Source organism: Schistocerca americana, chromosome 2 (assembly GCF_021461395.2).
Source record: "Schistocerca americana isolate TAMUIC-IGC-003095 chromosome 2, iqSchAmer2.1, whole genome shotgun sequence".
NCBI classification, from domain to species: domain Eukaryota; kingdom Metazoa; phylum Arthropoda; class Insecta; order Orthoptera; family Acrididae; genus Schistocerca; species Schistocerca americana.
In genome coordinates, this window is record NC_060120.1 from 715,374,206 (window position 1) to 715,388,830 (window position 14,625).

General features: G+C 37.6%; 1 protein-coding gene across 2 annotated transcripts in view; it reads left to right on the forward strand.

Moving 5' to 3' along the window:
• LOC124594782 (aladin-like) overlaps positions 1-12,124 on the forward strand; it is a 77,907-nt gene extending 65,783 nt beyond the window's left edge. For both annotated transcript variants that reach the window (XM_047133189.1, XM_047133190.1), the window contains exons 8-10: positions 4,360-4,488; positions 9,443-9,527; positions 10,672-12,124. In XM_047133189.1, coding sequence (XP_046989145.1) covers positions 4,360-4,488; positions 9,443-9,527; positions 10,672-10,842 — 385 coding nt within the window. In that variant the 3' untranslated portion in view covers positions 10,843-12,124. The remainder of the gene's footprint in view (positions 1-4,359; positions 4,489-9,442; positions 9,528-10,671) is intronic.
• Positions 12,125-14,625: the final 2,501 nt, after the last annotated feature.

Genomic DNA, 14,625 nt, shown 5'->3' on the forward strand with positions numbered 1-14,625 from the left:
TCAAGAGCTCAGATGGAAACCCAGTTCTAAGCAAAGAAGGGAAAGCAGAAAGGTGGAGGGAGTATGTAGAGGGTCTATACAAGGGCAATGTACTTGAGGACAATATTATGGAAATGGAAGAGGATGTAGATGAAGATGAAATACGAGATATGATACTGCGTGAAGAGTTTGACAGAGCACTGAAAGACCTGAGTCGAAAAAAGGCCCCCGGAGTAGACAACATTCCATTAGAACTACTGACGGCCTTGGGAGAGCCAATCCTGACAAAACTCTACCATCTGGTGGGCAAGATGTATGAGACAGGCTAAATACCATCAGACTTCAAGAAGAATATAATAATTCCAATCCCAAAGAAAGCAGGTATTGACAGATGGGAAAATTACCGAACTATCAGTTTAATAAGTCACAGCTGCAAAATACTAACGCGAATTCTTTTCAGGTGAATGGAAAAACTGGTAGAAGCCGACCTCAGGGAAGATCAGTTTGGATTCCGTAGAAATATTGGAACACGTGGGGCAATACTGACCTTTTGACTTATCTTAGAAGAAAGATTAAGGAAAGGCAAACCTACATTTCTAGCATTTGTAGACTTAGAGAAAGCTTTTGACAATGTTGACTGGAATACTCTCTTTCAAATTCTAAAGGTGGCAGGGGAAAAATACAGGGAGCAAAAGGCTATTTACAATTTCTACAGAAAGCAGATGGCAGTTATAAGAGTTGAGGGGCATGAAAGAGAAGCAGTGGTTAGGAAGGGAGTAAGACAGGGTTGTAGCCTCTCCCCAATGTTATTCATTCCGTATATTGAGCAAGCAGTGAAGGAAACAAAAGAAAAATTTGGAGTAGGTATTAAAATCCAGGGAGAAGAAATAAAAACTTTGAGGTTCGCCGATGACATTGTAATTCTGTCAGAGACAGAAAATGACTTGGAAGAGCAGTTGAACAGAATGGACAGTGTCTTGAAAGGATGGTATAAGATGAACATCAACAAAAGCAAAACGAGGATAATGGAATGTAGTCGAATTAAGTCGGGTGATGCTGAGGGAGTTAGATTAGGAAATGAGACACACAAAGTTGTAAAGGAGTTTTGCTATTTGGGGAGCAAAATAACTGATGATGGTCGAAGTAGAGAGGATATAAAATGTAGACTGGCAATGGCAAGGAAAGTGTTTCTGAAGAAGAGAAATTTGTTAACATCGAGTATAGATTTAAGTGTCAGGAAGTCGTTTCTGAAAGTATTTGTATGGAAGTGAAACATGGACGATAAATAGTTTGGACAAGAAGAGAATAGAAGTTTGCGAAATGTGGTGCTACAGAAGAATACTAAAGATTAGATGGGTAGATCACATAACTAACAATGAGATATTGAATAGAATTGGGGAGAAGAGGAGTTTGTGGCACAACTTGACAAGAAGAAGGGACCGGTTGGTAGGATATGTTCTGAGGCATCAAGGGATTGCAAATTTAGCATTGTAGGGCAGCGTGGAGGGTAAAAATCGTAAAGGGAGACCAAGAGATGAATGCACTGAGCAGATTCAGAAGGATGTAGGTTGCAGTAAGTACTGGGAGATGAAGAAGCTTGCACAGGATAGAGTTGCGTGGAGAGCTGCATCAAACCAGTCTCAGGACTGAAGACCACAACAAGAACAACATGAGATGAGAGGTAGCGATAGAAGGGTCAGATTATTGTTTTATGGCCACCCCTCATACTGAGTCTTGCCCAAACAATCTCACATGCAGCTTCAATTTCTATCTCAGTGTATTTGAGTTTTTTGTCTACTGTGAGAAATACACCGCCTCCATTTTCCATTTGCCTACCCTTTCAATATATATTTCAGTTTTCCCCAAAAATCTCATTGCTATCAATTTCAGGTTTCAACCCGCTTTCTGTACTTAGTATTATGTGAGCTTCACTGCTTTTCAGGAGCACTTCAAACTCTGGCATTGTGTTGCGACTTATTTGGTAGTTTACCATTAGGATTTTAATACTCTCACCTGTGGGAGGCATTTCTTCCAATCTTACATTGATGCTTCTGGGTTTCCTACAGCTTTTACATGGATTGGATGGAGAGTTGGCTAATCTAAAAATCCCTACTGTGTACCCCACGTACAGTCAGTTACCTGAGTAGCAGCCTCTGATGTGTAGTGCGCACTGGATCTATTTAGGGGGACCCTAGTGTTCTCAACCCTATGGCACAAGTCCAGGGAGTCGCAGCCTAGCTTGTAACAGAACTTTTGAAGTCTCTGGTTCATCCCTTCTACTCAACTGAGAACCAAAAGGTCACGATCAATTCTGGGGACAATGCTGCAAATTGTGAGCTTCATTGAAACTCCACTCACAAGGCTGGTCTTGTCAACCTTCTCTGCCAGTCACTGGAATGACCCAGGAATGAGTTCAGAGCTCAGACGACAGACCTAGTTTGTTCCAATATGTGCCACAGTTTTCAGTTGGTTGCACCCTGTTCCCTCAGTGGCTGCTGGAATAGCTTCTTCACTATATTGAATGAGGCCCACAGGTATACACACTGAGTGCACCTCATATCCTTTCCTGTCCCTTTCTGCCATTTCCCTAAGGGGCACCACCATTCGCCGTGTGTTCAATTTGCTACTGATTAATATACCCCCTACCCTTTTGAGTTCTACTTCCTGGCACAGTACAAAACTGGTTTCCCCAAAGCGGGTGTAGTGAGTCCCACTGGGTCAGTTTCAGTGAAAAGCAGCACCTCAAACTTTGTTGGTTAAGGGGAACGGTACAATGCCCTGAGTCCTCCCCGGTCCCCATTCATCCCTGGAGAGGACGCCTAGATCAACCATTGACAAGCCACACACAGTCAAGTGGAAGGGTAATGACAGACCCTGTACTTTTTGCAGAAGAGACAGGATCCACAGGAGAGGATAGTATTTCTACCTCTCATGCAGGTATCACACATACACTACTCTCAGGAGCACACTGACTTGTAGCATCTGTCAATCGTTTGACAGTAGTCGGGGTGACTTCCAGCTGCTTATGAATGTCAGCCAACTCATCCCGTGTTTGAGAACAGCTTTCACAGTGGGGCTGCATTTTGGCTTATGCAATGTATTACAAGGAAGTGAACGAAGGACTTAAAATTAAACCTGCTGATTATCTTTTAATTTGTTGAACTAAAAGTTGCTAATTCCCTATAAGAATTGAAGCAGATACACAAAACCACATTTCTATTAAGGCAACACAAAAACCTGTGGTAAAAATTGTGTTTCCTAAAACATTTTGATGTTAATTATAGTTGTTGGCAAACTCAAAAACAGAGTTAACTTGAAATAAATGCAGATAATATATAGAGCTACCCCTCTTTAACAGAAAACTAGATCCAACACAAAATGTTAGTTAAAAAATCTGCTACAGTAACTAATGTGTGACTGATCATGAGCATGAATTCCACACACAAAGGGGTCTGTACCAGATTAGACTTACAGAATAAATAGACAAAATTCAAAGAAGAACGGCATGTTTTGTTACAGGTTCATTTAAAAAGTGTGAAAGTGTCATGGAGATGCTCAGGCAACACCAGTGCCAGAGGCTGTAAGTGTCTCCTCCTGCAGCTCTGTGTTTCTTACTATTAAAGTTCTGAGAATTTACACTCCCAGAAGAGTCAGCAAATAAATTGCATCCTTCTACTACATATATTTCATGAAAAGATCGTAGAGGTAAAATAAGGGATTCAAGCTCTATATGCGTCTGACATTTGGCAACAACCCAAAAGTCACGAAAGTTTCATTGTGCCCAATGTGTGAAAAATACTTTGTGAACACTATAAAATGAAAGGATGATATAATCTTATCAATAATAGCCAGTGCAGCAAATTGATATCATTCAAGAAATTTATCATGGCTGTGAACCCTGTAGCAGACAGTCTAGACAGTAACTGACTGTAAGAGTGAAGATAGATTCCCAACACTATAGGTGAAAGGGCAAATAAAATAAATAACCAAGTGTCATAATAGTATGCCAAAAAATTGTACAAGTGCCACAGTGAAGAATTGTCCTGTAATCTGAAGAACTGTTTTTTGAGAATTTTACAGGCATGTGTGATTAAAATCAATGTCAGTGATGAAGGCAAATGTTGTCGTAGGCAAAATACTGTGTCATTTAGTGCTTCAATGCAATTTTCCTGCATTTTAAAAGCAAGAAAACTCATTGTAATTGGTTTAAAAGAGTGATACGTTTGTAGAGACTTTTTTTAAAAAAACGTGGTTATTTAATTTTCGGCATTTGATCAACAATAGAATTATTCAATGTATGGATGTTATATGATATTCTTTTTTTTTAACTTCCCGATGCACACTTAACACTTCTTTTATTTCCTGCTACTGTGACTAAAGGATTGGAGGACTACCAGTTTCAATTGCGTGGGATGGTCGTGGCCAATATGTAGCAGTACTATTCAAGGAAAGCAGACACATTGCTGTCTTCAAAAGTAAACTGAAACCAGTTTTTCAGCTGACACCATGGTATGTACATTTTTCCTTCAAGGTTAAACACAAATGCATTGGCAGTAATTGATTTTCAGTACCTTTGATGGAACATTCGTCTTTTCTTTCCATGTTTTATTTTTTTAGCATGTGCAGTTTAGTATTAAATCTGGTGGGTAATTATGTGAATGTGCCCATCAAACAGATCTTAACTCATTTTCTCCAATTAAAACTCTGTCTTTAAGCCTTCTCCAATCAATTCAATAACCTATTGACATTGCTGTTTTATGTATTTGCTTTGCTAGCATAACTTTTGATTTCCTTTGTGTCTTCTTCAGGAAATGTTTAATAGTATATAATGTTCTAACATTTTTCTACTCGGATACAAATGGCAAATGTGTTTTAAGATTCTTGAGGCAAGAGTTAACATACAAAGTGAGTTGTGAGAGTACATCAAAATGCATGCATTTGCTGTTGCATTAAATATTACTTATCAATTATTTCACCTCTGGCCAATTTTGTTTGTGTGAAATGTGCCGAGTTGCACCATAGTTTAGAAGTCCATGTTGAACTGTATGCCAACTTATAAGTGGCAGTGGAAGTCACTTTGGAGGACAAAGGAAGGCAACAGCAGACTATCTCCAACAGGACCATGCCTAATAAAGTTTTTTTGGGGGGGGAGGGGGGGGGGCTTATGATTGCTGTAAACTAATGCTGGTCTGTAGATCCATTGCCTGGAAGTCAAAAGAGTCCAAAAAAATGTCAGGCTCATTATCTTGTGTCCTGGAAATTCCAATGGCATGACTATAAAGTTCTCATATGAGTGAAGTAGCAGAGCCCAGGACTTTTCAGAAGTAGGTTGCGATTATACATGTCCAGGAAAGATGAACTGGACAACACATCATAGACCCAGTTCACAGTCGAACCATAGTAACTTCACGGAGCATGAGAGACTTTGACTATATTTTAAGAAATTCCAAATTTCCTATAACTGTCAAGTCCTGTTCCTTATATTTACTCAGTGAGCAAAGTCTGCTCCAGTCCCTACTAACCGTGTACCCCAGATCACTGTTGAAATCATTATACTGTAATCAAATCTTGAATGCTCCTTTTATAATCTAATCTCAGTAACCTGTCAAGGTTCTCAACTTTTTAATTGTGAATCCATCATCTACACACTATCCCACAAAGATTGATTTGTCCAGCTTATTCTAGTTTGTATGGTACCTATGTTTAATGCAGCACTTGATAATAGTACAAGCAATATGCCTCACACAAATACCAGAGAATACTGCTTCCATTTTTCATTTGAAGGCATAAGTTATGTGTAACAGTCTGTAGTATATGCCAAATATTTTGAGTAGGGCACAACACTAGAGCCCCAACCTGAACCTTGGGAGTACTTGCTATGTTATGCTCGTCATTGTGCTTCACTAGAGAAGAAATACCTCCGGTATATATTTACAATCTCTGCAGTAAGATTATACATGTACAGTTAAGTTTTTTGATAAAAATTGGATTATCTTATTTTAGTATAATAGTAATTTCAGATTCGTAAAGTATCCAGAGACTTGAGACATTCACGCAGCTAGCAGTGTGTAATAATCGCTGACTTCCCCTCCCCCCTCCCCCCTTCCCCCCCCCCCCCCCTCCCTCACCACCCTCTATTTCTCTCATAAATTATGCAGTTAAAATGTTTCTAATTGCAAAGGAAGAATAATCGTGTTACTGCTATCTTATAAGTTTCCTTTAATTTACATCTATGGTCACAAACTTTTTGTTAACAAATCACCGGCTTTGGTCTGTAATGACCATCATCAGATCTGTTTTATAAAAACAAAGTCCTAATGTACTGCAGCCATAGTGGCATCGTCAAATGTTAAATGCAAAATCGCACCAGCATCATCAAATATATATAAATAACATCATTCGCACGAGTCATATTGTCAGTAGCACTACTGGTTTTGAACAGTAGTGCTACTGACAACAAGACCCATGCATATGATGTTATTTATATATATTTGACGATGCTGGTGCTGATTTTGCATTTAACCTGTAGTACTACTGACAACATGACTCATGCATATGATACTATTTATATATATTTGACGATGCTGGTGCTGATTTTGCAATTAACATTTGAAAATGCCACTATGGCTGCAGTACATTAGGACTTTGTTTTTATAAAACAGATCTGATGATGGTCATTATAGATCAAAACCGGTAATCTGTTAACAAGAAGTTTGTAACCATAGATGTAAATTAAAGGAATCTTATTGTATATATGGGTCACTGTTTTATTCGCGACAATGTCACAGCTTGTTATTGCTATCTGTCTACACATAAATTAACAGTACTACATTAATAATTTCCTATTTTCGTGTAGAATGGAATATACAGGATGTAACTAAATTCTCTCTGTAGATTTTGGGAACTTGCAGTGGGAACCAAGTTTAGTATTGGAACTCATGTCTGGAAAAGTACTGTTTTCTTGCTGCATGTAAAATATCGCAACACATGTTGCTCTCTTGACTCCTGCTGCTTGTCATCTGGATCCACTAACAGGTAGGGCTCGATGTAGTGACTATCAATGTCAACAGAGATATGGTTGCTCTGTACCATGTTTTGGTACACACAATCACCAGTTCCTGGTCTTCCAGCATCTACCACAGCCATAAACCGAGCCATCCTTCAATGCCACAGGGGTCTCATAAATCAAGGATTTTATGCGATAACGTGGGTAGTAGCTTAGTGGGTTCAAGCTCGGAGAACGTCCATGCCAAGTAATTGGGGCATTGTGACCTATCCACTGTTGCCCATATTGTTGGTCCACGTGATGTAAGACTACATGTGAAAAATGAGGTTGTGTGCCATCGTACTGGAACCACGTATTTTGTCACACACATTTTGACACACATGCACTGACACATCTTCCAGAAGCCTATGCAGCACATTGTTATGGAATTGCAAGTACGTAGCACCCATGAGATGTGGTGGAATATGGTATGGCACAATCACACGTCCATCTAGGAACTGCCCAAATGTTCAGACTGTGTTGTTCCCAAGGGGGCACACAGCGTGCAGGTTTTCATCCGCCCACACATGACTGTTGTGGGAAATGAGAACTCCTTCCCTGCTGAACTTGGCTTCAGCTGTGAAAAGTAAGCACTATGGGAAGTCGGGCTCATCCACACAATAGTGCAAGAACCATCTGCAGAAGTGAGTTCATGACACAAAATCCTGTGGCTGCATTGCCTGTACCTTCTGGGGGGGGGGGGGGGGGGGGGGTATGGGTGTAGCTGCTGCTCATGCAAATCACATTTTCATTATGCACATTCAGTCCACCTGCAATGTTTGTGGTACTCATCATTGTGTTCTCTTCTACTGCATGGGATGCAACATCTTTAAATTCAGTGTTTGGAGCCAACATGGAGCACCACAGTCGGCCGTGCTGGTGGTGAATGTACTGGTCTCTGAGGCCCGCTGGTACACTGTAACAAAGAGGGAATGCAAAGGTATCTGATGGTGTGTGAAACATTGCACATACAATTTGATGAGAAACCTTTCCATTGCACCAAGCTTCACCATACAATAACATCTAGTCGGTGTATTATGAAAACATGTAGTTCACTGTGATCACCAGCAACACACTAAAAATGAAATGTATGTAAAGCTTACATTCTGTATTGTAGTCACTGATTACTAAAATGTACAGTTGTTCATTATGAACAAAGACCTCAGCTGCAACAGCAGGTACAGACCTCTACCAGCAGATCACAAACTCTGAATGGCATGCAAACAAACATGTAGTGGGTGTGGGACATCGGGTGATTGGTGAATGACATATGTAATACCCTAGTCAGTGGCAACGAAAATGCAGAAGTTTTGAACATGTGTTGTGGCATATTGTGTGTAGTGGAAAAATCTTACGTTTCCAGATAAGAGTTCTTAAGCTAAACTTAATCATTTTGGCCCTCACTACAGATCCTCATCATCTGTAAAGAGAATTTAGTTATACCCAGTGTTTGCACCTTTTTTGTGATGAATTAGAGTATCTCTTGCTTGAAATAATGCTTCTTAATATATTTTCTGTTGAGCACTATCTGCTGATTCTTTGTTTATATGCTCAATGAGAACTATTAGGTAAACTACATTCCAGATGGGACATAAAACGATAAGCCTTAACTTCATTTTTGGGACCGTAACGAAAATACCATTTAATCTTGTTTCCTTGTATAAGAGTCAGTCAATGAGACAATTGAAAACAAAGTAACTAATATTTCAAAAGTAATCACTATAACTGTTAATACATTTATGCCACTGTGAGACAAGATGGTCAATGCCTTCATGGGAAAATGTTTGTGGTTGCCTACAGAACCATGATTGTACCCAGGAATGCATCTCTTCATCCAAAGCAAATCGACAGCCGTGATATCTCTCTTCAGGGCTCCAGAAATATAGAAATCATATGAGGAGAGATCGGGACTGTATGGAGGATATGTAAGGGCTTTCCATTGAAACTTCTGCAGTGTAATTGTAACAACTTTAACAACATGGGGGCAGTCATGGAGTTGACAGAATAGATTTATTGAATTGTCAGATAACATATATTAGGAGATGGATACTTACTGGAGGTATAAAAAAGACAAAACAGGTTCAAATTGAAAAAAAAAAAAATCATTGTTGACAGATATGCATGATCTTAGATGAAAAGGGATGCAGTTTATAGTTAAATCTACTTTTAGAAATCATTTTTATTGCTGGTATCAGTTTCATTGTGTTGCACATATCAAAGGAAAGTATCTTCATTGATATTTTTCTTCCTTTTTATAAAATTTTATCGTGTATGAAATGATGATGGCTGTTATTCTTTTACAGTAAACTATTTGTACATCAGGGAAAAAATGCTGAACACTTACTGTTGTGTTACATTTTATCTATATCTTTCAAAAATATGTCACTGAAACCCTGAAGTAATTTTTTCTCTTTTCAGTTGCTTCATCAGTGGAATTTCTGATGAATTGCCAAATGCTATATGTTTCCAAAACAACTATGAGGAAGGTGCTTTACTGACAATTGTAAGTACTTGCTCCATTTCATTTGAAGTTAACTTAGATATATAGTCATGTTGTTAAAGATGCTGATGTGTAATGAAATCTACCTCCCCTCAACCTTCAGATTGATGCTCACTATCTCCTCGCATGGTGGTAATGCAAAATACACCCTTCATATGAGGGGTGTTGGAAGTAAAAGGTAGAGAACAAGACTATAGGTATAATTGAAGTCTTCATTCAAAAGTAATGACCAGAGGCCTGAACCCAAGTATCCCAGTTTCACAAGTCAAAAGAATCCCAGTTTCCAGAGTTATTGTGGCCATGACAGGAACCAGTCCTCCACTGTATCCTTCAGTTCATTTTCATCCAAGTTGAAGCACTTACCTTTGGGATGCTTTTTAGCAGACCAAACACATGGAAGTTGGAAAACAGTCCAGGCCCTTTGCCTTTGATGGACTTTTGTAGGCTACAGAGTATGTCACAGTATGTGTCACTGTTAATGGTTTTTCTGTCCTTGTGGAAATTGACTAGTATCGGACCTTGGATGTCGGAAAAGTTCATGAATATCACCTTGCCTGCTGGTGATACAGCTTTGAACTTTTTAGGGGGAGGTGATGACACTACATTCATGTCCCTAGATGTCACTACATTATTCAAATGAGGCATATGCAAAGTTCAACCAGTTTGGTTGTTACAACATTTCGTACCTTTTCATTTGAACACCCCTTATATTTTCAAATGTGTAAAACAATCAATTCTGAATAAAGAGTTAATTCTCTTTTTACCAACTGATTGTTGTAATTAGGACACACTTTTCACAAAGTATAGGAAATAAAAGATTTTTGCATTAAAGAATTAAACATGTTGTGATGTATGTTTTTAGTAATGGCTACATTTATTTTGCCATGCTTATCAGGTGTAAGATATTCATTGACTTCTGATGTATACAGTGATTTGCTCTTCAGAAAATATTTTCTAGCAAATCATTAAGTCTTGGCATTATAACCCCCTCACATCCATACATCTTTAGAAATGTGGCTCTGTGCGACTCTCCTCTAAGATTATTAAAAATTCATGCATACTTGAAGCATGTTTAATGACAAGTTTTTAAATTGTTCCATTATCATCAATTTTAAGCAACAGTTAATAATGTGGTTTTGTTTCACAGGCATGGTCAACAGGACGAATTCAATACTTCCCATTTATCAACTCGAGTGCGGGGACCAAGGATGCAATGAATGTAACACACTTTTCAGGACATCTTGATTCTACATCGTTCCATAGTCCAACAATTCACAGCCTTTCAACATTCCGTAATGCTTCCTTTGCTTCTTTTTGATTGAGATTTTAAATTGTTTTAAATCAGTTAATAAACTGGGCAGTTATTTATTTACACCTTTGTTGGAGGTGGTGCGCAGTGAAATTAGTTTGATCAATGCAAGTTTTCCGAAACCTATCTATGGACAATTTGGCATGGATGTGTAATTGTTTTACTTGTACTTCTACACCATTCTTGTATATTATATCAGTTTTGTACATTACTGCTTAATTTCTTGTAATAAGAGAGAGCCAGTTTATCAAGCAAGTATTGGAGCATTGTATAGGAACTGATTTATTTCTTGTAGCAGAGAATTGACTTCTTTCAGATAACAGAAAGTCTGAAAAATTATACAGAATTGATATTTTAATTTGTGGGTATCTCAAGTTACTTTGATATACCATACATAAATAAAAGAAATATTACAAATGGAACAGAAAGAGTCCTCACTCATCCAAGTATTTCACTGTAATGAAAAATTCTCAGAATGTGGAAATAAATTTTGTTAAATTACAGGTTGGAAGAGCTTGGGACACTAGAGGATTACTAGTGAGAAATCATAGCTCACTGTGTTTGCTTTGTGACCACATTGAAAAAAAAAATAGATGTGGTATTAAAGTAGGTTTCAGAGGATAGTGAATTTCTTGAAGGTAATTAAAAAAAAACTTGAGTTTATAATAGCCCTTTCTTGGATTACAACCATTAACTAATGATTGTATTTGAACAATTTAAGGAGTATAAAATTTTACCGTAGTTTGTAAAGAAATGTAACACTGTTGGCAGTTGTGCTACATTTATAGTAGAGTTGTATATATAATCCAGATGATGACTTGTTAAAAATGTTTATTCAGCAGACAATGTACTTTGGTTACTTTGTACAGTTACTTTGGTTGGCTCAGTATTCATCCTGTAATGTGGAGCGGGGTTATTTGGTCAGTTGACTAAACAATTTTAAAAACAGCAAAATCAGACCAGACTTCAGTCACAACTATTTTGTGCTTCATGAAAATGAATTTCCATGTGGAACTTTTTTTTCCCATATGAAGCACAAAGAAACAATATTGTAACATGTATTCACTACTGAAGTGAAAGAAAAATGGTTTCTGGTTAAGCTATGCTCATGCAAAATTCTTTGCAAACTTCCTCTTTCATGTAAAATATCAATTGTGAAATGCCAAATTGGATGTAACTTTTATCAGATGTTCTTAAAGGAAACAATCAAGTTCAGTGTCATTTTGTGTCACGAGAGAAGACCAATATTTTGTTTTAAATATATTCTTGAAATCATTTTTATTATACTGAATTTTGTAGTCTCTAAAACAACATGCCCTCTTCAGACTGCTGCTACCACATTCTTCATTAAACAAAACAGCATATAAGTATGTGCAAGTCACATGCATGTATCAAGAAACTGTAGCCTGGTCAAGAAGATGTAGCCTTTGCAAGTTTCATTCTGTCTGTGCCACAAAATAGTTGTCCAGGACATTACAAGCAGTTGATGAGACGTAATATACGTGCACCACTGTAGAGCATCTAGGAAAGTTTAGGCTCTTGGGTATGGAAAGCAAAATGTCAAAGCTGGGTGACTGAAAAGCTATGCTGAAGTGTATAATACTCACCTCTTGTATTATTGTAGCTAGTTTCTGAGTTTCCATCACTATCAGTATAGTGATCGTGGATTAACTTTTCAAGAGACTAGTGCACACACAGTAAGTTATTCATGAGTAACTTTTCAGCAAGTAGATCTTTGTATTTTAAAGCCCAGGATAGTGATGAAAGTACACAAATAGTTCAGTAGGCTGATTTCTGTCTAGTAGTTCCTTGAAAAATTAAGCTGATTCTTCTTGTATTGTTGATTGCGTTTATTTAAAGTTATGGATTGACTTTTTTCAGGTTCATGAACATTTATTTTTATCTATTATTACTTTTATATTGTAATTTCATGTACTGACACATCCCATGACCTTGGAGATTTGCTCCTACAAAACTTGAGTATGAAACAAAATGGAAAAGCTGTCATTTGTTTATTGTCCTCAGCTTAATTAACCAGAGCTGTATCAGAGAAGTACATACACTGTTGAAGGCAGATTTCTTCAGAGGTAATGACCTTATTTTATTGTTTTTAGGAAGATTCTGTGGTCAGGGAGCAGTATAATATGTATTGTATGTTAAGACCAACAGCAAGAAGGCAGTAAACATAACAATTATGTCCTGCAACTGCTGAAGAAATGTGTGCGATAGATTTCTCACCTTGTTGATAGGCATCAGACTTGTGAATAAACAACTGGTTTTCGGGTTTATGCTTTCATCGCCAAGGAAGGTCACAACTGAGGTGGAGTCCTTGTTTAGTTCATTGGTTAGGATGAGAGTGAAGTTTTATTATAGATTTTGGTTTGCCTGTTTCCAGATCACTTACAATTACAAATTACTATTGGACAATGATTTTATGACAATTCTCAGCTGTCATTTGAGGTTATATTAGTTTTGCTTTTCTCACAGACCAACTAATGATTGTGGGTCTGATGTGGGTGGAATCTGCTGGTTGGGTGGCATAGGTGTGTGTTATATCTGCAGATTTCAGGTTATCTGTGAGCCAGTCATGCTGCAAACCCTTACTAACATACTTGAATGATGAGGCCGATGATGAAAAGAGTTTCAACTGTCAACAAAAAATTGTTCCTTTTTCAATTGCAGCCCGTATCTTTACTAGGGTGATCCCCCATCTGTGTGTGCTCCGTTTATACATTTTTGTTACTGCATCAAGTGTCCGTAATGCCACCAGGTGCATCCAACGTTATGGTGGACAGTGGTCATAATGTTTTGGCTTATCAGTGTCTTTTTCAAGTATAAATTGGTCTAGATTTTTATTTAACAAAGTGAGACTAATAATTGCCTTCAACAGTGTATGTACTTTTCTGATACAGCTCTGGTTAATTAAGCTGAGGACAATAAACAAATGACAGCTTTTCTATTCTGTTTCGTACTCAAAGTTCTGTAGGAGCAAATCTCCAAGGTCATGGGATGTGTCAGTGCATGAAATTACAATATAAAAGTAATAACAGATAAAAATAAATGTTCATGAACCTTAAAAAAGTCAATCCATAACTTTAAGTAAATGCAATCAACAATACAATAAGAATCAGCTTAATTTTTCAAGGAACTACTCAACAGAATAGGAGTGATCCATGAGGAAACTCTTCAATTTTGATTTGAAAGTGCGTGGATTACTGCTAAGATTTTTGAATTCAAGTGGTAGCTTATTGGAAATGGATGCAGCAGTATACTGCACACCTTTTTGCACAAGAGTTAAGGAAGTCCTATCCAAATGCAGGTTTGATTTCTGCCGAGTACTAACTGAGTGAAAGCTGGTTATTCTTCGGAATAAGGTAATATTGTTAACAAGAAATGACAATAAGGAGTATATACATTCAGAGGCCAATGTCAAAATACCCAGACTTGTGTACAGAGGTCGACAGGAGGTTCGTGAACTCACTCCACTTATTGTCCGAACCACCCGTTTCTGAGCCAAAAATATCCTTTTAGAATGGGAAGAGTTACCCCAAGACAAATTTTATATTTGCTGGGTGAATTATCCAATGTTGAGTAATCACAAATATATATATGTATATATTTTAAATTTATTGGTTGTTATTTTGAAATGGCAGCCAGATGTTAAAAAATGCATTTTTGACTTGTGTTTGTCATTTTTTTTCCATAACTTCCTGTTTAATCTCAAAGTTGAAAATATACCGAAGTTTGATATCATAAAGGTCCATTAACTGTGAAATTTTCAGCTTTTTATCT